Genomic DNA, 23,841 nt, shown 5'->3' with positions numbered 1-23,841 from the left:
AGATTTAACTTAAGAGCAACAAAGCAGCCAAATAGATTCTTTATTCTAAAACACTGGGAAAGCATTTGTTATATAAGTGGCATTAATACATAATCTTTGTTTCACAGATACAGTTTATGTAGAACCACCAAAGCAACAAGATGTGACAACAACCAAATACTGGTAAAAAAGAAAAGACTGAATTTCAATCTTTCCATGATGTATTCCTGAACAGGGCAACTGCTTATTCCCTGTATAATACAATATTATTTTGAACTGCAATGCTTTAGAGATTCTTGTTTATAACAGTCACTGCAGTGTGAAGTCATGTTTGTTTCCTGATTTATTTTTTAACTGCTCAGCAGAAAACTGTATTTTTATTGAGGTTGACTCAGAAGGTGCAAGCTGGATTACCATGTTCAAAATCAAGGAGAAGGTTACATGATTGCTCTACAACCTTAATCATCAGTGGATTACCTTAGGAATTGACTGAGAATGTCAAGTTATTTATTTTATGAATAAAATTCTGTGGCTGCTGTAACCAAGACACAACACAAAATCAAGTTGAGCAATCAAATTTTTATGTGCTCTAATAAATACTCTGATAGAGCAATGCTTGCATTATCATAAAGCCAACATTGTGTGAAGTCAGACAGCTTTTTCACATTAGAATAACTTAGAGTAATTTGCAAATTTTAAATGTGAGTTTGAAATGCTGTGAATCATCAAGACACATATTACACAGACATAGTAAAAATAATAAATTGCTCCATTGGTATGTCAGTATTACAGGGCTAAGTAAAAAGAGTCAGCAGCTGCAAGGCTGCAAGTGTGTGATGGACATGGGGAAATGAGTGTTCCAGAACAGCTCATGCAGCTCCAGCAGCTGCACTTCACAGGTTCCTTCTGTGCAGGTGGCACCTCCCAGGGGCTCAGGGGAGAGCAGCCTTGGGAGCCAGGGTCTGTCAGTGCCCCAGCCCTGCAGCACTCTGAGAGCCTTGCTGATAACTGCAGAGAGGCAGGAGAGCCAACTCTTCTTTCTAAAGTCCATTAGGTCAAAATACTCAAAGCCTGCAATCATGCTGACACTCATGAACTGGCAACTATTTTGAAATTATCCAGCTGTAGAGAATAGCTTGTGCTTCTTTTTTGGAATAAGAACCTAGTTGTAAACCATATAAAAATAATTATTTTTAAATGTGTAAATACATGTAAACTTTTAGATAGTTGTTTCTTTGATGCTGCAGTAATCTCTTTCTTCTGTAGTAATTTCAATGTAAAAATGCTATGTTTCTTTGGACTCTTTTTGAGAGGAAAATCTTTAAAATCAACTAATTTATGAAATACTGCTGTTCACAATGGGTCAGATGTGTACAGACTTCTGGAAGATATTTTGTACTTAAGAATCTTCCTCCAGAACTGAAATTGGCTATGAAAATGCCTTATCTTGTATTTTTCACTGTCTGATAAAAAGTGATAGCATTAAAAAAACCCATTAATTATAATTAAGTAGATAAAAGTAGGAACCTTTCCTCCAGAAGCTTTGTAGCAAAATGCAATGAAAAGCTCTCCTGTAAAATTGCTTCTAATAATGATTAATATTAAAGCTGAGTTTTCTATTGTTACAATAGACCTCCAGCATAGTATGTCTTCTATCTTTTGGGAGAGTCTGTAATTGCAGAAATATCTCTCACTCTCACCATAAATGCAGATAGGTCTGAGAATCTTGTCAAACTCTCCTGTAGAGAACTTCTAAATAAAGCACATTCCTCAGAGTGAGAACAGCCCTTCTATTTTTCAAAATGTTTAATTCTGTCCAAAGAATGCAAAAGTAATATTTCTTAACCCTATGGTAAATATTTTGCCAATGAATCAGTACAAAAGAAACAAAATAAAACTCCTCTCCTCAACCCTTGAAATCTGTAACTGCTGATTTCCTGGAAATTGAAACCTTGCAGAAATTTAAAACTCAGTATTCCTTGATGTATATTGATTTTGAAAGGATTTGGACTCAGTATATGGTAGTTTAATGTTCAAGTTTGAATTACAAAGGGCTTCAAGCTTTAATCCACCTTTATTGGGTTGAACAATTGTACAATTTTAAGCCAATGAGTTCTTCAGTGCCTATAGTTGCCCTCCACATGCTGAGGGAATAGATGCCATTTAGAATGGGTCGTTGTGTTGAGGGGACTGTTTATTTAAGAAATAGTGAATTCCATAGATTCATTCAGCAGTCAAAAGTCTTGTGTTCAAATTAGATCAGTCCATGTAGTTATAAATGTCTGGGCATTAATGGCAGAAGTGAGAGTGCTACAGGCAGGCAGTTCCTAGCACTGTAAGCTGTTGGGTCTCTTTCTTATACTGAGTTGTATAAGTAATAACACATTATTTTAATAAAATATGCAAATAAATGCCTGGCAAGCAGTATATATTTGTTATAACTTTATTTCAGAGCATTCTGAATATCTGGAATATACCTGGCTCAAAAATGGATTTAGTACTGGATAACAGCTTGCACTACTTCTGATTTGCTCTGATCTTTTAATGGTTTTTTTGGTCTGCTTTCTTATAGCAAAGCTGTCTGATACCAACTTATTAGTATTAAAAAAGGAGAAACAGCCACAAAGTATGGTTTAAGAACTTTATAACCTACCTTCTTTTGTTGATTTGAACCACAGCTTACAGCTTGATCCTTGTGAAGCAAGATCACTTTGTACCTTCTCTCTGCACACAAGTGCACAGGACTGGGTTTTGCCCAACTCTTTCTTGTGCACATGTTGGAACACACAAAATGGCAGAGTATGTGTTTAAATAACATATATGAGAAGTGAAAACCAAGGACTTAGGATGCTGTCAAGGCTTTTATGGCTATTCTCCACAAAAAAACCCCACTTTGAACACCAGGGTTGTTCTTGAGGGCGACTGTACCAGCCTGCAGAAACTGCAAACAGCAGTTGTGAGGAGTGAAGAGAGATGTATATAAATGTGATTTTTCTTCTGACTCATTGGATCACAGTGGTGTTCTGCATACTTCAGGAAGCTGATGACTAAGATGTCTCTCCATGTTTGTCTGAACAAGGAGGAAGACTTTGATTTGTGCTGTACACTTTGCATTATTGTACTTTAGTGGGTCACTTGAGCCTCACTGTTGGGAGCTGGTGCTGCTACAGGCAGGCTGTCATGGAACATGCATTGGATGGCTTCTGAGGGACTTGGGAAAGGTGGATTGTGTGAGGCCTCTTGGACTTGAACATGTACCTCTAAATAAGTGGGGTTTTCTAATGATCTCTAGATATAGTTTGACTTTGCCTCCAAGAAGTCATTGATTTTTTTTTTTAATGAATTTTGGGCATGTGTACTAGAAAAATCTGTTCTGTGCACATAGTGGTGGAATATTTGTAGGTAAAATAACAAATGGACTTTTGTTTAAGAAAAAAACAAAGCAAACAGCAAAAACCACACACACAAAAGTAACAACAGAACTTCTGACTACAAGATTGAATACAGGGTGTATCTATCCCCAGCTGGATATTTTGATGTGTGGCAGGGATTGGGGGGAGGGGGGGTTACAATTAGAATAGTATGCACTGTGGATCGGTGCTTAATTTGTACATAAAAAGGAAAACTTTGTTTGGGGTAGTTTGTATTGTAAGGATAACATCTAAAGGCACTGTATCATCATTTATTTCCATTGAAAAGATTATATTTTTGAGCAATGGAAACTGTACATGTTATCATTTATACATTACTGATAGCTAGGACTATAGAATACCTGTTGCTATGACTCTGAAGATGTATCTGACCTGTCATTGATCTGTACATTTCTGCATCACCACTTTATGCAGATTCTCATGATCATCTATTTAAAGAGATTGTAGTAACTGGTACAGTTACAACAGGAATTGTAACGTCAAATCTTTCAGTATATCTCAGATGTGTATCCTTGTGATTAAGCTTAATCCTTTACCAAATGTTTGGCTGGAATCTCATCTTGGAGCAATGACAAAATAGGTGCTGGAACAGATTTCCCTCACCCCAACCCACACTTTATTTATTTAATAGGTCTTGTTTTGTATGTTATGTTTTCTCCCATAACAGGTTTGTGCCTTTTATTGGATATTTATTTAAAAGGAGCTATGATAATTTAGGTTGCTTTTTTTCAGATGTATTCTTGTACAGATGTTCCTTTCTGTGAGTTCCTTCATTTTATAAGAATACAGAATGTGTGGAAAATATACTAGCCACAAACTGGAAAAAAATCTAAGGATTTATGTTCTATGAATTTTTTAAAAAATAAGCCTAAGCACAAGACTGGCTGTGTTGATATTTTAATTGTGGAACTTCACAATTTGTTAATATGCAAATTGTTCATTTTTTAAAAAACTGCTCATATCCACATATTTGATGAAACAGGTTTTGGAAAAAAATAAACTTTGGCATATGCAAGGCATGTGTATATGTGATCATTTTTTGTGTTCTCAGGCTTAAGGCTTTCTATAATGCCTATAAGCCATGGCTGAATTAGGGTGTTTAACTGGCTTGTTCCAGCTCTGTGTTTACATTGGAGCAGAGAAGGCTCCAGGGGCACTGTGAGCCTTGGCTGGGTTTGCCTGGAGCTGGGTTCATTCCCAGCCATCATCATTCCAGCGGTGTGGAGAGTAAGGACATGGGGGTGCGCAGCTGCTCCTTCTTTCTACAGCAGAAAACTCTATTTTTAATAGCAGTATTTTTGTTTCTTTAGCTTGCAGAGATCTGTTTTCTGTTGTGAGCTTGGACTACTTAGTTCATTCGTGTTGGTCTCCATCTCAGAGCTGAGGCCCGGGCAGCGGCGATGAGCTGCGGGCTCGGCCGGGCTGCGACGAGCCGGCTGTGAGGGCACGGGCCGGGAGCAGCCTGTGCGTGTGAATGCAGGGCAGGCATTACCGCTGATCCTTTAGGAATGGTTATTGTAGATTGTTAAAGGATTGCTCCTGTTTGCTCTATTTGGCTTGTCACGCTGCGTTTAGCAACAAGGGCGCTTCCTCCGCAGGCAGAAGCACAGGGTGGGTCAGGCAGCATCTCCTTCCCGGCATAGGGCAGGCAAGGCGCTCACAGCCCCGGCCACCCCAGGCAGGCCCCGCTGCCGGAACCTCCCTTTCACAGCGGAGCCGCCCCTTCCTGCCGGAGCTGGCCCATCCTATCGGATCCTTCCCTTTCACACGGGCGGCTTCCCCTACACAGTGGAGCCCGCCCCTCTCTGCCGGCTCTTTCCCTTTCGTAGCGGAGCCTTCCCCTTCCTGCCGGAGCCTTCCCTTGCTGCCCCGCCCCCTCGCGCCGCTGGGCCAATGGGCGGTGCCCGCGGCCGGCTCGGCGCTGACGCGATGACGCCCGTGGCGCACGCCGCGCATGCACCGTCCGTTCCCAAATGGCGGCGGCCGGAGGCAGCGAGGCGGCGGCAGCGGCGGGCGGGAAGCGCGGCCCGCTCGGCATCCCCGAGGCGGCGTTCGTGGTGAGCGGGCCCGGCGAGCGCGGCTGGCCAGCCCTGGGGCGGGGTTCCTGGGGAAGGGTCCCGGCAGTGGGGCTGGGCATCCCCGAGGCGCCTTCATGCGGTGCGGGGCCGAGGGGTGGGGGCTGCGCTCCGCCAGCCGGGCCCGGCCCCGTGAGGCGGCACCTCGGCAGACGGGCGGTACCGGGGTGAGGGCGACGGAGGCCCTGCACGGCCTCAGTCCGGGCCCTTTCCCGGGTGCCATCCCGAGCCGCCCGCGTTCAGCAGTGCCGCGTTATTGCGCTGCCAGTGAGCCCCGTGTGGGGAGAGCCCTCCGCCCGCACCGGGCGGGGCACGCCTGGCCGCTCCTGCTGCCGGGATAACGTGCCCTGCTCCGAACACCTTCCCGTGCAGCTTCCTCTCTTAATCAGGTTCTGCACTGCTGAGGAGATTCACTTTTCAGAAGCGCCTGTGTGTTCTTGAAAACCAGCAAATGTGTATCTTCTGGAAAACAGGCCGAACTTGTTTATTCAGCTTTGAAAACTGATGTTCCAAGAGTTTTATGATTCTGTTGAGGGGTTGAAAAGCAGAAATCAGTGACTGATGCAGTGGCATCATCTCACAGTCATCTCTTGTACACTCTTGGTACACAGTCTTGATTGCTGTTTATTTCCTTTGATCAATAACTATTGATCACAGTGGCTGTACCTAGCTGCCTTGGGGATCTTGGGAAGTGTTGGATCTCTGCCCCATCTGATACAACTGCTTTTATAGACATAAATTTGTTTGACTTGCATTTTGGTGTTTCTAGATGCAGTGCTTGTACTGCTGCTGTGTCTTATCTGGGCATAGGACCTGACCAGACAGGTGCAGTGCATTTACTTCCAGTGATTCAGTTCCTCCTTTTCCTTTAAGGTTTTTTAACAATAATTAGGATCTGATAAATCCTTACTGGGCTGGAAATACATTGCTTCTTCCAGCTAACTTCCTTCCATGCCTCATGAGAGGCCAGCAAAGATGAAAGTGAAAGGGAAGGGCCATGTCTTCAGCTGCCCTGCGAGACCTCACTGATCCTGACAGGGGAGAACCTGTGCTCTCTGCTGACTCTGCAGTCAGGGTGGCCACCCTGGCAGGAAGCAGGACATGAACATCCTCAGCAAACACTCTGAGGGCATCTGTCACATCCCTCATCCCGTGCTGGTGGCTGCCTCTGTAGCTGCTGTGTTTGGTTCCATGTAGTTTCCTTTCAGTACCCGTGTCTGAAGTATTTTGTGTGCTGTATCACGTGGCTCCAGGAGTACTGGGGCTGTGCCTGAGTCCTGTGCTTCTCTTCAGTTCTTCAAAACCTTGTGGATCTTCCTAATCTCTGGATCTGAACATCTTGGAAGCTCCCTAATTCTCAGATTTGAGAGGTGCTCTGATCAAATACAGGTGTGTCTGCAGAAGAGAGCCTCAATGGTGATCATAGAGTACTTGGATGTAGATGTTAAAATAGATTTTCTTTTATTCAAAACAAGCCTGCACTGAGGAATTGTAATGGTATTCTGCTCTGCAGAGTGAAAATACTATCTTGGGGGTAGGTTTTACTTGAGCTTTTTTTTATTTCAGAAAATAAGTTTCTATTTCAAAAACATGTAAAGACTTGCTGGTCTCTTGCTTGCCATTTTTCCCCCACGTGCTGCATGGGCAGTCCCACTGTGGATCTTGTCCTCAGAGATGTTTCCTGTCAGTGTCTTGGTCCAGTAGAGGCTCCTCACACGATTTATGCTCATGTCTTCTCTGAGGCAGTTGTTCTGCACACTCCTGTCCCTCTCCAGGTTCCAGGTGATGTTCAGCACTCAGAGTAAATCGTGTTAAGAACAGAGTTTTACTGGATAACAAACTCTCAAGACAGAAGTTTCAGCTGTGGTGGTTTTGAGCTGTTGCCCAGACATTTCCAAATGAAATGCCTTCTTTGTTGTGCCTCCTTCAGCAGGTGTGAGGCTGCAGGGCTGCAGTGGGTGTCTCTTGTCCTGTTCTCTGCACATGCCCCCAGGTGATGAGGCTCTGCAGAGTGAGTGCCTGCAGCTCTGTATTTGGGTCATCACTCAGAAGAGAGCCCCAGGGACACGTGGGAATGTGCTGTCCTGCTGCACTTCAGGCTTCTGCAGAGCATTCCTGGGCCTTGGCTTGAGCTTTGCAAAATGCTGCTTTGCCAGTGAATTCTCTTCCTAAAAAGATACAGATGGGTTATGGCAGGTCCCTGCAGAAGCTGTCAGTGTTGTAATTCTGCAGTGGTGCTGTGGAACACACCACAGAGTGGGGATCCTAATGGCTTTGGCAGCCAGCTGTGCCTCAGAGCTGCTCTGGTCCAGCTTAAAGAAGTGACTGTGCCTCAACCTTGCAGATGGGCAGGTGGGACAAGAGCCTGACCAGGCTTGCAAGCCCCAGCAGGAACACCCTGAGGGGAAATCTGAGCTCACCTGGAGCTGGGACATGATGTAGGGGAAGGAGATCACCAGTACATGGGGGATCTGGGTTTACTTCTGGATTCCCTTCTCAGCATCCTTGCTTCAGGAGGATGTGGGTGGTGTCCTGTCCCTGTGCACACGCAGATGGGGGCTGAGGCAGAGCTGGGTGCCAGGCAGGTGTGGGGGAGCTGCTGCTCCTGCTTTTGCTCTGCCCTAGGTGGTTTAAACAAGCACAGCTGCCTCCACAAGAGGGAGTTCCATTTCACACTGTCCTCACTTTGACAACACTTTCCCAAACCTAATCCTTGTTTTCTTTGTCGAATGCTTCTGTGGGAGCTTTATCCAGAGGCAGGAATGCTTCCCTGGCTGTGAGATAGCTCGAGGCATTTTCAGGCAGTCTGAGGTGTGGTCTCTTGGGTTTGGATCTGGACAGTGCTGCTTCTGTGTAGGAGTTCATGTTCTGCTACAGATTTCCTTAATGATAAGGAAGGCAGGGACTCCTTACCAGATTCAGTGATTTCCTAGTGAGTTTCTGTAGCCAAGAGAGTTAGGGCATCATTATGAGGAGGAGCAGCTCCATCTCTGATATCACCTTAATAACATATTACAGTCATTTTCTGGAATGGAGACACCAAGTTCAAAAGGAGGAGCTGAAGAGGCCTGTGGTAGGGCTTCCATCAGATTTTACTGAGCTGTGTAGACAAGGGCAGAATTACCTCACTGGGGGGTGGGGTTGTCTGGAATTGTGTCTACGTGGTGCTGAGGCCAGAAATGCATGGCCTGGCCTGATGTACCTTTCAGCAGCTGGAACACTGGCCCCAGCAGATGAGCTGCTCCCTGGGCTTCTGAGGGAGGCACATGCCAAGGCTGACATCCTTGCTGGCTCAGGCCTTTCTTCTCTGGCAGCTTTTCCTGCCAGTCCCTGGCTCTCACTGTCAGTTGATGGTAGGACTGGCTGGAGTTGTTCTCTGGAGGTTTCTGTGGCTTCCTGCTAACTATGGAAGGAGCTTTTGAAACCAGGCTGTTCACTTCCATGCTGCCTGTCTGAGCAGGTACCTCAGTTTCCCCCCCTTTGCATCTTCCTCTGCCACAACATGCTTGAGCAGCTCATTTCCTTCATCAGTTTTATCCAAAATAGTTCAGAATCTGGTTAGCCACAGAGAAGCAACATCCCTGCTTTACAGGTAGTAAACCCAGGTTCAGCCATGCCCCATGGACACCAACCCCTGTGAGGTGGCACTTGACATCAGCCAGGACAGAAAGCACCACTAACCATGTACCCACACATGGTTATGAGGGAATCCTTGCACCTCTCCTGTAGTTCCCTACAAAGAAAAATAAAAACAGGGAGGGGGAAATGAAGAGATGACTAAGAAACAAATTGCTTTTGTACTCCAGTCCAGAAAAAAGGTTTGTTTCCATTTCAAACCCCCTCCAGATGCAGCTGCAGTAAGATGATAGCATATCTGTGTCTAGGATTTCCATAAAACTCTTCTAACACTGAGGGTTTCTTTCTCCCCTTAAAGGAAGATGTAGATTCTTTTATGAAACAGCCTGGAAATGAGACAGCAGATGTAGTTCTTAAGAAGTTGGATGAGCAGTATCAGAAGTATAAATTTCTGGAACTTAATCTTGCTCAAAAGAAAAGGAGGTAAGTTGAAATTTTTGCAGATTTGGGAGATGTTTAGCACCGTTCTGTTTTTTAAAATATAAGTCTAGTGGCCCAGAAGGCCTTGGGGATGCCAGTGCCTCTGCCAGGGCTGTCAGGGAGAGCAGTGCCCTCAGCTCTGGGGAGCTTTTGCTTGAACAGTGCAGAGTCCTGTGGCTCTCACTGTCAGAATAATCCATGAACCTCAGAAAACACACCCTGGTTTTGTTTCACCCTGTATTTCTGCTGAGGTTTCCCTGTCCTCTGTGGGATTACAAATATTTGGAATGTAGTGTTTCAGTGCTGGGGGGTGTGTTACTGTCACTGTTGTTGTTCCCTGTGGAAGCTGAGGGGATTGCTGTGCTTCCAAAGCCAGCCAGCCTCGCTGTTGTGAGGGGCAGGTGAAGCTGGAGCTGAGCTGCCTTTACATGCCATGTCTTTCAAACCTGCTTTTGTAAGCTGGAAAAAGCTGTTAACAAGTTTTAAAATGGAGGGTGGACTGTATAATAAAAGTGATCACTTGTTTAGGAAACTTTGTGTCTCTGTAAAATAATGAATTATGACTGTTGTTAATTCACAGGCTAAAAAGTCAGATTCCTGAAATTAAACAGACATTAGAAATTTTAAAACACATGCAGAAGAAAAAGGTAAATTATTTTGAATATCTAATGAGTATGAGAAAAGCTAACTACCTTTCCACCCTAACAGAACACATTGCAAGAAATGTTTTGGAGAGCACACTTAATATGCCTTTATAAATAACAGAATTATTTTTAAAGGTATGTAGTACTTTTTGAAAGCTAGTTCAAAACCAGTTAATGTTTGTAATGCAAACTTCATTTTTAGTAGTGTATAGATTGCAGCTAAGCTTTGACTTCATCTCCATTCTTTATAGAGATTTCTGTATTGTTTTTAAATATATATTTTAAAAATGCATTATTCTCGGAGCTCTAACTTTAGTGTTGAAGTAAAGTTATGTAGAATTCCACACAAGTTATTACTGTATCAATGGCAGAAAGCAGAAAAGTGTGCTCTTTATTCTAAGTTTTATGTCTTTAACATATTTCCAGTGAAACTAACAATTGTAAATTTTATTATTTGTTTAAGGATTCCACACATCCAATGGAAACCAGATTTTTATTGGCAGATAATCTCTACTGCAAAGCTTCAGTTCCTCCTACAGATAAAGTTTGTTTGTGGTTGGGGGTAAGTAAAATGGAACTTTCTCTGAAACTGTTTCAATAACTTATAAAAGAGAGTTTTGGTTGCTGTCTGCCCTGGTTGTAGTGGGCACGATTCTGTTGATGGGTGCATGGTGGTGCTGTGCCCTGGCAGCAGAGCACATCTAACCAGGCAACTTCAGTGTGTTAGAGAAGATTTCTTGTTCCATTCTGTTTGGTTCCTGAACAGTAAGACTGCAGAGAATTGTCTTTTTGCTGGATTGGTCTTTCCAAAACCTTGTTTGTGTTTCCCTTACCATTTCTGTCACTTTTTGGTTCAAATTAATGACATTGCCTGGCATGGAAATGTGCCAGCAAAATAACTTAGTTTGGCAAGTAGCTTCCCATCTTCTCTATGTAATTTGTATTCAGCAGCTTGCTTTCCCTTTTCATGCACCTTTGTAGGGAAAGATGGGATTTCTGTTGCTCACAAGTATCTACCAGCATTTAGAGAGGACTTTGCACTAAAGCCTGCTGGGATCAGCATTCACAACCCAGATTCCTAAGTACTTAAGCACTAAGGTTGGATCATTTTGTATTTAGAGGTTTCATTATATGTGGAGATTAACCTGCTGATGCTTATTTTGAGACTTTTAAATCATGGATGTTCCTAAATCCCAGAGTTGGCTGCCAAACAAAACCTCTTGGTTAGGACAGAAGCACTGTGGACACATGAACCATCCAGACTAACTGGACAGTTGCTCCCAACCTTCCCCACTTCTATCATAAAAGGAAAAAAAAATTCTGATAGCTGTTAATATGAGGAGACTGTCTTCACAATTCATAAACACTGACTGTCATGGAACATCCCAGGTTTATTTTCTAACAACATCAGAGAAGGTTCATCTTACTGACAGTTCACACTGAAAAGCTGTAATGAAATGCCACACACAGTCAATTTTATTTAGTTGTTCTTGGCCTTCTGCCTTTCTGCTGCTTGTTGCCTGCACTCTGTGTTGGGCTCTGTGTGTGTCACTGTTCCTGGGGATCTCTGTCCTCCTCTTGCTTTAGAGAGCAGCTTATCCAGCTCTGGCAGCTCAGTGCAGCCTTCTGTGGGTCCTGTCAGTCACAGGCTGTGCCTCCATTCAGGGCACAGTTCTTGAAGAGGACAAGGCTTCACTGGTGCATTTTCACCTGACACTGCTCTTTTATCTCATTCTGTGGTAGCTTCTTACTGAAACAACCATGTGTGGATTAAAATCCATCACCACAGCATCAGAGAGGACTTTCATACCTGTTGTATCTCTAATACCTGTAGTATCTGTTGTTACTGACAGTGCCAGCTGTTTGTCAGAGATCCACCCAGAGCCTGAGGTTTATCTTGAATCCAACAAAAACTGTTTCTAGAGTTGTGTGGCACCTGAAAGGTGCTGCTAAGAAATGTGAGGTCTCACTTTTCAAACACGGTGAGGAGGAGATGCTAATACCTGAAGGCTGAATGTGATCCCCAGGGGAAGAAATCCCTTCTTCCTTAGCTGTAGGAAGAGAGCTTAACTTTAAATCACTAGGGAGATTTATTACTCAGTTACTGAAGGGGTGGAGGCCTCAAGTGGATTTGGGCATTGCCTGTCCTGAATCTTGCTTGGCCTGTCAGGACAGTCTGTTGTTAACAGGATTAGTTTTGAACAACAGCCTAAAATAAATTTGGTGGGGCTTAGTCCTTACAATGCAAGATGAAAAGCTTTTATCAATCTTTCTTTTTCAGGCCAATGTGATGCTTGAATATGATATTGATGAGGCTCAGGCTCTGTTAGAGAAGAATTTGTCAACAGCCACAAAAAACCTCGATCTTCTAGAGGAAGACCTGGATTTTCTCAGAGATCAGTTCACCACTACAGAAGTCAGTATCCTTTTCATTCATGGCGGGGAGGAGATGTGTCTGAAAGCCAACATCCAGGTAACAACCAACCTTCTGATGTGTTTTTATCTTAGACTGGCTGCCTCAAAATTCTGTAGCACCTGTGAACTTTACTGTCCTAGCAGTGTGATGGAATATTGTGTTGGCAGGGCTTAGTTGGAGGTTGGTGTGTGAGAGGTGACAAAACCTGTGTGTATGTGCTCATGAAATCTGGTGCAGTGCTTGCCACCCAGACTGGCTGCAGAGTGAGCTGGAAGGTTGGGTTGATGGCCTGTGACCACCTTAAAGCCACAGGGTCACCACAGTGACCCTTCCTCTAGAGCACATGAATGTTGTTCTTTGCTGCCCATCACAGCCTTTGCAGCTGCCTCCAGCAGCACAACCCTGCTGCAGCAAGCAAGGGGCTGGCTTGGGCTGTGCTCAGTGTTTGTAAAATTTCTTTATACTGTCATGAACCACCTCCTGGGTGTGTGGGGTTGTTTTTTATACTTTCTAGTTAAAAACTGTTTTAATAAGTGTAACTATTGACTGAAACATGAGATTTAGTTTAATGAAGGCACAACTGCTTGTTCTTTCAGGTTGATACTTGATATGTCTTAGTGCAGCAGGAGTTTGGGATGCCTGAAAGAGGCAAATGCAGCTGATGTGGGCAGCTTGAAATCAGCAAAGAGTTAGGCAAAACTAAAATTGTGTTTCTATGCAATATCTTTTTGGAGGTTTTTTAAGTAATGATCTAAATACTGCAGTTACCAACAGTTACCAGTGTTCCTGAGAGCTGAAGCTCTGCACCAGGTCAGCCCTTTGATGAAATGGTTTCTGTACTGACTGTTGTAACTACAGGCCAGCTCTGTAAACTGCTCTTTCTCCTTTTTTAAAAATCTTTTTTTTCCTCTTTTCTGATAGCATGAGCTGTTTCCTTAATTCCACACCCTCAGATATGGCTAGAGTTTATAATTGGGACGTAAAGAGAAGAAACAAGCAAGACCCATCCAAAAACAAAGCATAGTTTTTCCAATTTTAAATGTGGTTTCAATTTCCAAGTATTTTTTATTTAAACACCCCCAAACCTCATTCAGGACTGAGTTACTTTCAGCATTTCAGTAAATGGTAAAATATATAAAAACTAATGGTGAGCACCATTTTATTTATTTGTAAACTCAAAATTTGGTTTCATGCATGCTTCATGAAATGAATTATTTGAAAAGGCACCACACAGTCCAGCAAAGGATGTAGTATTTTGATCAGACCAGTCCATCATAAATAAATTTCTACCTGAAAGCCTGTCTGAAAAGCTGAGGGGCATGTATGAAATGGAGCCTGACATGTTCAAAGGCTAAAGCAATGCAGGGTTTTTCTTTCTCATCTCTGTGCAGCTGATGGAGTTAACTTTGACTTGGGCTGGGAAGATGTGCAGCTGTAATGCTCTAGGAAACAACAAAAAGAGAGTGGAATCTTGGGGTTTGTTTCAGTCAGTTCATGGCAGCACCAGCCTGCAGGCATTCCTTGGTATGCTCTTTGGATAAACTCGTGGTAACTCTGGGTGAGCTGGGTTAGCTCTGAGCACCTCACAGGCAGCAGTTTGTGATTGTCCCCAGGGCAATGGGAAGGGAGTGAGCAGCTCAGGGCATGTCAGGCCTGCAGGCCTCACCCCTTGCTTTCCATACCTGTGCCCACGTTGGTTATTTCAGGGAAGGCACTGAATAGTGACCCAAGAGCCCCCAGCTTGTGAGAGCCTCCCGTTTCCAGCCCTTGGCTCAGATGTGCAGTTCAGATGTCTGAACTCAGCCTGCCAGGTGGGAAACCTGGCTTGGGTCAGGATGGCTGACTGGAGCATGACCTCTGCTGGTACAGCTGGAGTATTTTCTGGTCCTTACAAAGCCTTGCGAGATTGTTGCCTCTTACCTTTGCAGTTTCTTTCTAAAATGAAATGCTCAGTGGTGATGTCAGTGGCTAATAATCACATTCTGTGACTGAGAGTACAGGTTTCACTGCAAAATAAATGCAAATGTTAACTGTTCAATCTTCATGTAAGAAACAATATACCTGTAAATTTTTTGTACTTTTATTTCATGATATTAAAATAGTAAAACTAAACAGTTGTGGCAAACAGCTGTTTTTGTGCATTTTTCTTTGTGTGAAAGTCATGAATGTGATGTGTGATCTTCTGTAATGTTTCCCTCCCTTAACTGGGCGTGGGGGAGTGAAATTCCGTGGAAGCAGCAGACGTGAAAAGTGTGGCTGCTGGATGCTGGTGTGAATGAAAGGGGGACTGTGAGTCAGCACATCTGAATTGGTGGCTGAAAGCAAGTGATTCACCAGCACTGTGCCTGTCACAAAGTGAGCTGCAGGGAAGGGCAGAGAGCAGGTAAACCCTGCTCAGCAGTGCCTGGGCTCATCTCTTCCTTCCCCAGGGTGATGCTGCTGTTTCAGTGGCTGTGCCTGCAGCACAGGAACCTGGAGCCCTGCTGTGCCCTCCAACAGGTGTCTGCACAGCAGCAGGATGTGGCTGCAGGCTGCTGCTCTCCATTTTCCTTTTCTAGCATCAGCAAGGATGGAAAGGCAGCTGCACACACAGCCTGATTCCTCTCACAGTTTTTTCTTCAGTTTGGATTAATGAGATCCCAACAGGCTGTGCTCCTCCCCCCCACCCCTGGCTGGTCCTAAGGCAGCAATTGCCTTTGTTGTGCACAACAAAATGACCAGTTAAGCATTTTTGCACAGCAAAAGCAGAACCGAGCAAAATCAGCTGTGTGCCACTGGCAGGAAGCTGCTGCCTCGTGTCAGAGGGGACAGGGTGACAGCTTGGAGCTGAAATGGCTCCTGTGTTCAAAGGGCTCTGTTCCTGGGCAATGGGAGGTGGCTGTGGCCATCACAACTCGGGGTTTGGTGTTTGTGTATTTGATCTGAGGTGAATAAAAACCCCCAGAACTCCCAGACGAGCTGCATGGCTAATCCTTGCCTGGGTCTGCTCTGCCCTTTGCTGCTGCCACCAGACCTGCAGAGGGCTCCTGGAGGGGCCAAGGCTGTGGTGGGTGCAGCTGCTGGGAGCAGGGGTGGTGTTCTCCCAGAGGAGCTGGCCTGGCTTTTCTCAGCAAGGAGAGGACAGGCTCTGCAGAGTGAGGCAGTGCCTGGAATGGTGGATCCAGCCCTGGCTGGAATACAGAGCAGGGACAGGGAGCAGGGAACACTAAGAGAGAATAGGCAGGGGGAAAGGGAAAAAATACAACCACCAAAGTTTCTTTACAAGTTTTGAATTTCACATTATCACGTAGTAACCATTTTGCTAAATACAAGCATATTTTCAGTCACATACAGACAGCTAAATACAGCATTATTTTCACATTTCGTTACAGTGCATAACAAAGCGAGGACAGTGTAAAGTATGCTTTTATTCTGGAGGTTCTGAGCAAGTTCAGTTTAACATGCAGATTGTTTTTAACATGTGGTAGACACCACAGAAAGTTAGCTTTTGCTTTTTTTTTTCTCTTTTTGTCCTAGAGTATAAGAGCTCCTGACCTTTAGCCTGTGAGAGGTATCACCTTCTGATTTCTCAAAGTCCCTCTAAGTCAAAGCATTAAAACCAGTTGTTAGAAAAGAATTCTTAGCATATCCAATAAGTTCTTCATCTTAGAAAAAACATTCCAAATTTTGTACAGATGAATCTACATTTCCTATATTTTAATAAGCTGTCTAGAAAATGCAAGGAATTAGAAAAAGATGTAGATAATGATTTCTCTATCATTTAATATAACAATTTATTAACTCTAAATAGTTAAGACCATGTACATTTTCTTTGTACTGTTCCTCTTTAGAATTACAACACTTCTGTATTTAAATTGCAGATTTACTCTGAAGGCCAGAATGCACTTTCTGGCTTAGGCTTTCTGGAATTTCTCCCTGGGAGCAGTAATGGGGAATGTCCAAAACCCATTAAATAAAATATTGTCTGTCTCATGAAAAGTGATCTTTCCCCTCTGGCCAGGCTCTCACACAGGGAATTACGGAATTTGACTATTGCTAAAATGTCTGATCCAACTCCTCACTGCCCCTCGTGTCACACTCTGGCTCTGTGCCCTTGGGGGCTCAGCCAGACACCCCCAGACACAGCCAGTGTCCAGCTGGCCCCTGAAAAGCTGAAGCAGCTGCTAGGTGGACTTTCCATCCAGGGAACAAAGAAACTGACCCTTTGGTACTGTCTGTCCCTGCCTTTGGGCAATGCAACTGACTGAGCTGCTCTGAGTAAAGCCCTCACTCTGCCCTGGCATCTGCCCAGTTCAGGGGTGCTCCCTGCACCCACCTTTGCTCACCCAGAAACACATTTTGTCAAGGGCACACTTTTCTTTCCATTTTAATCTTCAGGGCACCCAGACACAAGTGCCTGGCACTCACTGCCCTTCAGCAGGAGCTGTGGGATGCCCTCACAGCCTATTCCAAGCTCACCAAGGAGCACCAGGCACTGCCACCCCCTCCTGGCATTTGCTCCCTGTGCCCTCCCAGCAGATGCAGCTCTGCTGCTCCCCTGCAGAGCCCAGGAACTGAAATTGTTCCTAGAACACCAAAAGCAAAAGTGTTCAGGGTTTGGGTTGCTGGTCTGGGCTTGCTGTGGGTTAGGGTTTTTTAGAGCTTCAATATGGAAACCACAGGTTTTTTTCTTAATACAGAGCTGCCCATGTGCTGCTGCAAACTGTGAGAACAGGTTCAGAAGGAGAAACAGTCTGAATTCAACAGCAATCAACACCTGTATTTCTGTAGATTAAAAAGCTGGAACAAATATTTTCTTTTTCTCTACTCAGAGGCCAAAAATAAACACTAGATGCTTCCTGTGGCTTTTACCTAATCCCCTATCCTGCCCATTGCAGTATAAAGCTTTCAAACACAAGTAAAAAAAGTCACTATAGTTTTGTTTGCTCACTTTCAATAGGCTCAAGTTCCCTAATTTGCTACAGGAGCACAGTCACCCCATTGCACTTCAAAAGCTTGGGTTAAAATTTGGCAGAAGCAAAGCTTTTAAGTGGTGAATGGCATTCCCAGAAAACATCCACCTACATACAGCTTTTGTGATGTGGCTGCCATCCCATGATGGCCAGCCTGAGATGGATCCACTCTTGTTGAACTAAAACATGGAGAAAAACAAATTTTACTCATGAGTGTGTCTTGATGCTTTCCTTCCCACCTGCTCAGACACTCCTGCTGTGTGTTCCTTCCCAGTGCCAGTTTTCTTCCACAGAGGCCAAGACAGAAAATGACATTTTAACAGCAGAAAGTACTGATGGAAGCTGTTGCTTTCAATGCTATTTAACTTCTTTAAGAGCTAATCTCACCTTTTAGGATGTCTGATGCACCTGAGTTAAGCTTTTCAAGTTTTTTATTTTGTTGGGTTTCTTTTTTCCCTCCTTCCTTTCCATTCCTCCTTGTGACCTGGCTGGTAAGGTCAGCACAGTGCTGTTACTGAGTCAGAAATGGTGTGTCCCACCTGGCTCCAGTGTTAACACATAACACCTGAGGACATGGTTCTCTCTTTATGCTCTTGATCACTTAATTCTGCTGGAAAGCCTGAACTTGGGGTACTTTCAAGGTACTCACCCAGGTACTAAATGAGTAAAAATTGCATTGAATAATCTCTACTGCAGCAAGAGTTGCCACTTAGAGTCTTGGTTCAGCACAGCAAGAAAAACACTGTTAAGGGAGGAATAATTTAAACTTTAATTACCAATTAAATAAGTACTGTTTTCCTCTTTAAACCCCACAAAATATTCTTTGCTATCGAACTAGGCTCAAGAACATAAGAAAGAAAACTCAGAAGTGTGCATACCATGTCAGTAAACTTCTCCTGTGGAACTGACCTTATGAGGAAATGGTACCTGTGCTGCCTTTAGACCTTCCTGGAAAAAAATAGCTGACACAAACCAAAACATCCTCCTGCTTTCTCTCTGTCTGCCTGTTTGTCATACGACTGAGTATCCATCCTGTGGCTCCAAAAGCCAGCAGGGAGCTATGGGTTTACTTAAAAGAGAACATGTACAGTACCCTGGCATGTACCAGCCCATTCAGCTCTGCATACCCTCTCCTGTCTTGTGCAGCCCCTCATTTCTGCTTCCTGTCTCCTTAGAACATCCACATGCACCCTCACTCACTCTCCTTCAGGTTTGTAGCCCCCAGTTCTGAAAGGTTATTTGGAACAGAACATTTCTTTCCAGGGTCTGTCCTGGTGTCCAAAACAACGTGGGAGGCTGTTCACAGCGGGAGCGTGGCTCTCCCCTCTGTCACACTGAGTTCACTTAGTAAAGAACGTTTGGTTAGTAGAGTCCATCACCACGGCCTCCCTAGAGGAGCTCAGCACAAGCACCTTCTATCTGATTTCACCACTTCTTCTGAGGAGTGCACTACGTTCGGGACAAAGCCACTCTTTACCCCTTCCCATCCCTCCTGGATGGAAATGTCCCCCCTTTTCACCAGCTCGTAGATGTCCCGGGTCAGGTCGGTGAAGGCCTTCTCCACGTTGATGGCGTCGCGGGCCGAGGTCTCGATGTACCTCATGCCGTAGGCCGCAGCCAGCTTCTCCGCCTCGTGCCGCGTCACCTGCCGCTGCGTGTCCAGGTCACACTTGTGCCCCACCAGCACAAACACGATCTGGTAGGGCTGCACGTGCACCTTGGTCTCCTCCAGCCACTCGTGCACGTTCTGGAAAGATCTGCGGTTTGTGATGTCAAAGAGGAGCAGCCCTCCCACCGAGTTCCTGTAGTAGGCTCTGGTGATGGACCTGCAAGCCAAGGAGCCACAGCAGAGTTAGCTCAAAGCTCTCTGAACACGTCCTCTAAGAAAGCAGCATTACCACCCTGCAAGTACAGGGCAAGAGAAGGCCATTCAGGCAACGCCTTAGAACTTCCAGCTTGTGCTCTGTAGAGTTTGTCATTTAAAAGGAAAAGTTACTTTGGCTTAAAGATTTCACACTTGGGTAACTGCCCCACTGATTATGGCTCTCTTCAAAATCCCCCCCACTATTTTATCCTCTCACAGATTTCTGTTTGTCTCTGGCTGTTGAGTCCCACCCCCACCATATCAGTTCTCTGGACACCTCATCTAACCCACAGGTTTAGAAGCACTGTGACAAATTAGAGGATTCAGCTGGAACCAAACACCCCTCTCTGACAGCCACATAAAAGCAGGAGGTCAGAGATCTGGAAAAGCTGACCATGGGGTTGTAGCTCCCCTCCATATACCCAGAGCCCTGGGATAGAGACATCCACCCATCCCTACAGCTTCCTCCTCTACACAACTGGATGAAAGTGACATTGCAGTGACAGGGCACTGTTAGTGGCACTGACTGAGAAACAGCAAAATAATACAAGAGCTTCCAAGGAGAACCTGCACTAACACTGGTCATTTTCCTGCCAAATACTGACATTAAATAGTCACCAAAAGGACCCAGGAACTGCAGACTGGAAAATGAATACACCTCCCACAGCTCTTCCGAGCCAGGCCAGCCCAAGGCAGCCAGAAGCAGCACAGGAAATCAGGAAACTCAGGGCAAAGGAGCAAAGCTGAGACCATGGGGATAAAGTGGAGCTACAGTTCAGTGACTGCTACACGAGGGGAAACCAAGAAGCTGATGAACAGTGGTGTTTCTGCAAGTCATGGATTTGCTCTAAATCCAGAAGCAACAATCGATTTCAGTCCCTGGAGGAATTCACACTCAGGCCTGAACTTTCCTTGCTGGAGTAATACAAGCACTGCTGCATTTTTACCTTAGGACGGTCTTTTTTTTGGCTATGCAAGACTGTTGTTAGGTGACATTTGATCCTGTTGTGTGTATACCTGTCAAAATTGCCCCAAGAAAGAATGAACTAGAGTTTTCAAGAATTGTTTTATCGATAAACATAGTGATGGGTGAAAATTCACAGACAAAACTGAAGAAAGCCAGAAGCAGAGGAAAAAACATAGTTGGCAATGTTTGGATAATTTCTCCTCTCCAACTGTTTGGCTTAGGGACAATAGTCACTCTGCACATTTGGCACTGAGGGAATTAGATCTGCCTTTTGCTATCTGGCCAGCTGCAGACAGACATTGGCACTTTGAATTCACCCTGACACTGTCACAGACATTTCTGCTTCTCCCTTGTGTTCTGTGCCATCAGCCCCGGCTCCTCCTGCCAGCAACAACAATGCCCCAGGTACTTCTGAAAGACATGATGGGATCTAAGCTGAATGCTGCTTCAAGGTAAAATCAGGTGAAGGTCTCAGTGCCTTTTCTCAAAGCCTTTTCCACAACTATTTCCTCACCAATCTGCAGGAGGCAAAGCCTATTGCCTTCATGCTGTACATCCCTCCCCAGTTCCCTTCTGAGGTCTCTACCTTCCCTCCCCCTGCCACACACACACTGATGCAGGGCAGAGCAGGGACTTGCAGCCACTTTGGCCAAGTTTTAACACACAGACAATGTCTGGGAACTGTCCCTTGCTCATGGTGGGACTCCTGCAGCCAGGGCCTGCTTGTTTGAGTATTCCCCTTTGAGCCAAGGCAGAGCTGCTGGCTGGGAGGAAACAGCTCTTCTGTAGGTGGTGGGACACAGCTCCAAGGAGAGAGGGCTGACAGGCTTTTGCTTTTGCTAGCATTACACAACATCACGTTTCTGACAAGGGAACAGCAGTATCTGAGCAACGAGGGATGGGCAAAACCTGCTGGATCTGGCAAGAATTGGACCCTGCTCTTCTCCAGCTCCAAAGCAGCCTCAGCACTGCCCCAGGCAGCATGTGCTGGGGCCGGGTCTGGCAAAAGAGAGTGGCACATGTTTAACGGCAATTTAAGCCTTGACTGCCCAGAAATTGCTACTAATTTATGGAGAGTGAAAGAGCTCACAACAGGGGGTCAGGAAGAGCAAAACTGTAACACAGCTGCTGCTCAGAGAATGCCAAGGTGTTTGCAAAATAACTACAGTGGTTTGGTCCTCATGGGGCAGCTGTGAAACTATGTAAATCAGACGAGAAATGCTCAAATCTGAAAACGGGGAGCTCATTCTTACAGATTCCCCTCTTCAAAAACCCCCTGAGCTTGACAAATGACAAAAAAAGTTTCAGGTTTCTGGGGAGCACCTGCTCCATTGTGGTCCTTGCCTATGACAAGTGCAAGGGGCTTTGGCTTATTCCAGTAACAGCTAATTCTTGTCTCTGGCCAAGAAACATTCCTTGTAGGAGGAGCCCAGGAGTTGTCTTCATGGGGCACAATTTATCACACAGGGCTCAGAGCAATTTGAAAGGGATAAACACAAACTAGATTTTACCTCATATTTTTTTCCCACATTTCAGAGGGCACCATAAAGGCCCCTGGCTTTGCTCCAGCTTTTCACATTGAGAATTCAAGCCTGCACTTTGGCAAGGGCATTTCAAAGTTGCACAGTGGGGTTTTTTTTACTGTCACTGACCACTCCTGCCCCTTGCACCCTTCCTGCCTTTTCAGGATGCTGCCCTGGGCAGCAGTGCAGCTGCCCTTGCTCTGAAGGTCACCAGCTCACCATGCTGACACCCCCAGTGCAGGGCTGGGCCAGCCCAGCGCCGAGGGCCAGCAGCCTCAGGGCCCTGGAGCTCCTGATGTGCAAAGGAAAAGAAATTGGAGCCATCTGAGAGCTCTTGCTCCTCACAGCAACGGCAGAACAGGGCACAGCTCTCAGGTGTGTTTTCTAGAGACCTCAGCCAGAGAGCCAAAGCTGGGAGCTGATGCAACTGCAAGCTAAAGCACCTCCTCTCTCAGCAGAATAAAGCAGCAGCTCCTTGCCTGCAAGGCATCAAGGCAGCAGAGGAAAATCCTGTCAGTGGATAACTACTGCACATCCTGGGCCAGATGCCAGTGCCACAGATGCGAGGGAAGGTGCTGAGAGGGGTGGGGTAGGGGAGTTTTCATCTGAATGAAACCAAAACATTCCTCAGGCGAGTCATTACTGCACAGACTAGAAGCTCTGTGATGCTGCACGGAGATGTGGAGCACAGGAAGTGATCCCAAGGGAGCAGGATGGAGGAGCGGATCAGCGTTAAAGGCACATGAAAAACACAGACAAGCAAACAGGAGGCCAGGAGCTGCGGGTACACTCACACACCCTCAACATGAGCACTGTGAAAATGAGCCCCTCTTTGGCCAGGAGCTGCGGGTACACTACACACCCTCAAAATGAACACTGTGAAAATGAGCCCCTCTTTGGCTGGGGCCGAGCCTGCTCCAGCCAGGGCTGCTGTTTTTCCCACACAGTTCTGTGGGAAACTTGGCACGGTCCCCCAAGCTGCCTTTATTCTACTTCATCCAGACTTGGTTACTGTTGCTTAAGCTCCCAGATTGTCTGTGCCCATGCAGTGCTGGCACTCTCCAGAAAGCACCTGTCATCCTGCACAGCCACAGCCAAAGGTTTGTCCCGACCTTTCTCTGTCCTACGGAGGAGAGCTGAGCTCTACTGTCGCAGCAGAGCACCCAAATGCATTTTCCACTGCGTTCCGTGGTGTTCGCCTGGGAAACATCCCGGCCCTGCCTCCGCACCAGGGGAAGCAGGGATGCAGGCGCTCTGCTCTCCCTGCCAGCAGCATCCGCCGATGCAAGGACAGCTCCGGGCTGGCAAAGCGCGGACCCAGCGCTGCCTCGGGCCTCGTATCCCCCGCAGCGGCAGCGGGGCCGCCCCTCGGTATCCGCACACCTGCACATCCCGCACCCCTGCACATCCCGCACACCTGCACATCCGCACACCTGCACATCCCGCACCCCTGCACATCCCGCACACCTGCACATCCCGCACACCTGCACATCCCGCAAACTTGCACATCCCGCACCCCTGCCTGCGGCCATCCGGGGCGGACACGGGTCCCAGGGATGGGGGTAAGGATGCGGAGGGGAATGGGGGGCACAAAAGGTGCCAATTTGACTCTTCTTTGTCTGGTTTCCACACGCCTCACCCGGCCCGCATCCCCCGGCCCCGCGGGTCTCACCGGAACCGCTCCTGCCCGGCCGTGTCCCAGATCTGCAGCTTGATCCTCTTGCCAGGCTCGATCTCCACCAGCCTGGAGAAGAAATCCACGCCCACGGTAGGGTCGGAGATCTGGGCGAAGCGGCCCTCGGTGAAGCGGCGGATGAGGCAGGACTTGCCCACGGTGGAGTCGCCGATGACGATGAGGCGGAACTGGTACAGCCAGATCGCCTCCATGCTGCCGCCGGCCCTCAGCGCCCGCCCGCCGCGCCGCCCATGCCCGG

General features: G+C 46.1%; 2 protein-coding genes across 8 annotated transcripts in view; one reads left to right on the top strand and one right to left on the bottom strand.

Annotated features, from left to right (window-relative positions):
• VBP1 (VHL binding protein 1) overlaps window positions 1–14,726 on the top strand; it is a 39,062-nt gene extending 24,336 nt beyond the window's left edge. For 5 of the 7 annotated variants that reach the window (XM_063170569.1, XM_063170568.1, XM_063170567.1 and 2 more), the window contains one exon: window positions 108–4,425. In XM_063170569.1, the coding sequence (XP_063026639.1) occupies window positions 108–122 (15 nt within the window). In that variant the 3' untranslated portion in view covers window positions 123–4,425. Of the gene's footprint in view, window positions 1–107; window positions 4,426–5,383; window positions 5,468–9,419; window positions 9,545–10,121; window positions 10,189–10,648; window positions 10,748–12,466; window positions 12,606–13,554 lie in introns of those variants that run through there. The other 2 variants (XM_063170570.1, XM_063170571.1) reach the window with 2 other exon arrangements.
• A 1,128-nt stretch (window positions 14,727–15,854) lies between these two features.
• On the bottom strand, window positions 15,855–23,831 carry RAB39B (RAB39B, member RAS oncogene family). Its single transcript, XM_063170572.1, has 2 exons — window positions 23,580–23,831; window positions 15,855–19,379 (listed from the first exon to the last, which is right to left on the bottom strand). Exons 1-2 carry the CDS (start codon window positions 23,792–23,794, stop codon window positions 18,953–18,955), a joined length of 642 nt encoding a protein of 213 aa, XP_063026642.1. The 5' UTR covers window positions 23,795–23,831; the 3' UTR covers window positions 15,855–18,952.
• Window positions 23,832–23,841: the final 10 nt, after the last annotated feature.

The sequence above is a fragment of the Melospiza melodia genome, chromosome 16, assembly GCF_035770615.1.
Source record: "Melospiza melodia melodia isolate bMelMel2 chromosome 16, bMelMel2.pri, whole genome shotgun sequence".
In the NCBI taxonomy this organism is placed as follows: Eukaryota; Metazoa; Chordata; class Aves; order Passeriformes; family Passerellidae; genus Melospiza; species Melospiza melodia.
Note: the sequence above shows the minus strand (reverse complement) of the source record. Positions and strands in the feature narration are given on the sequence as shown.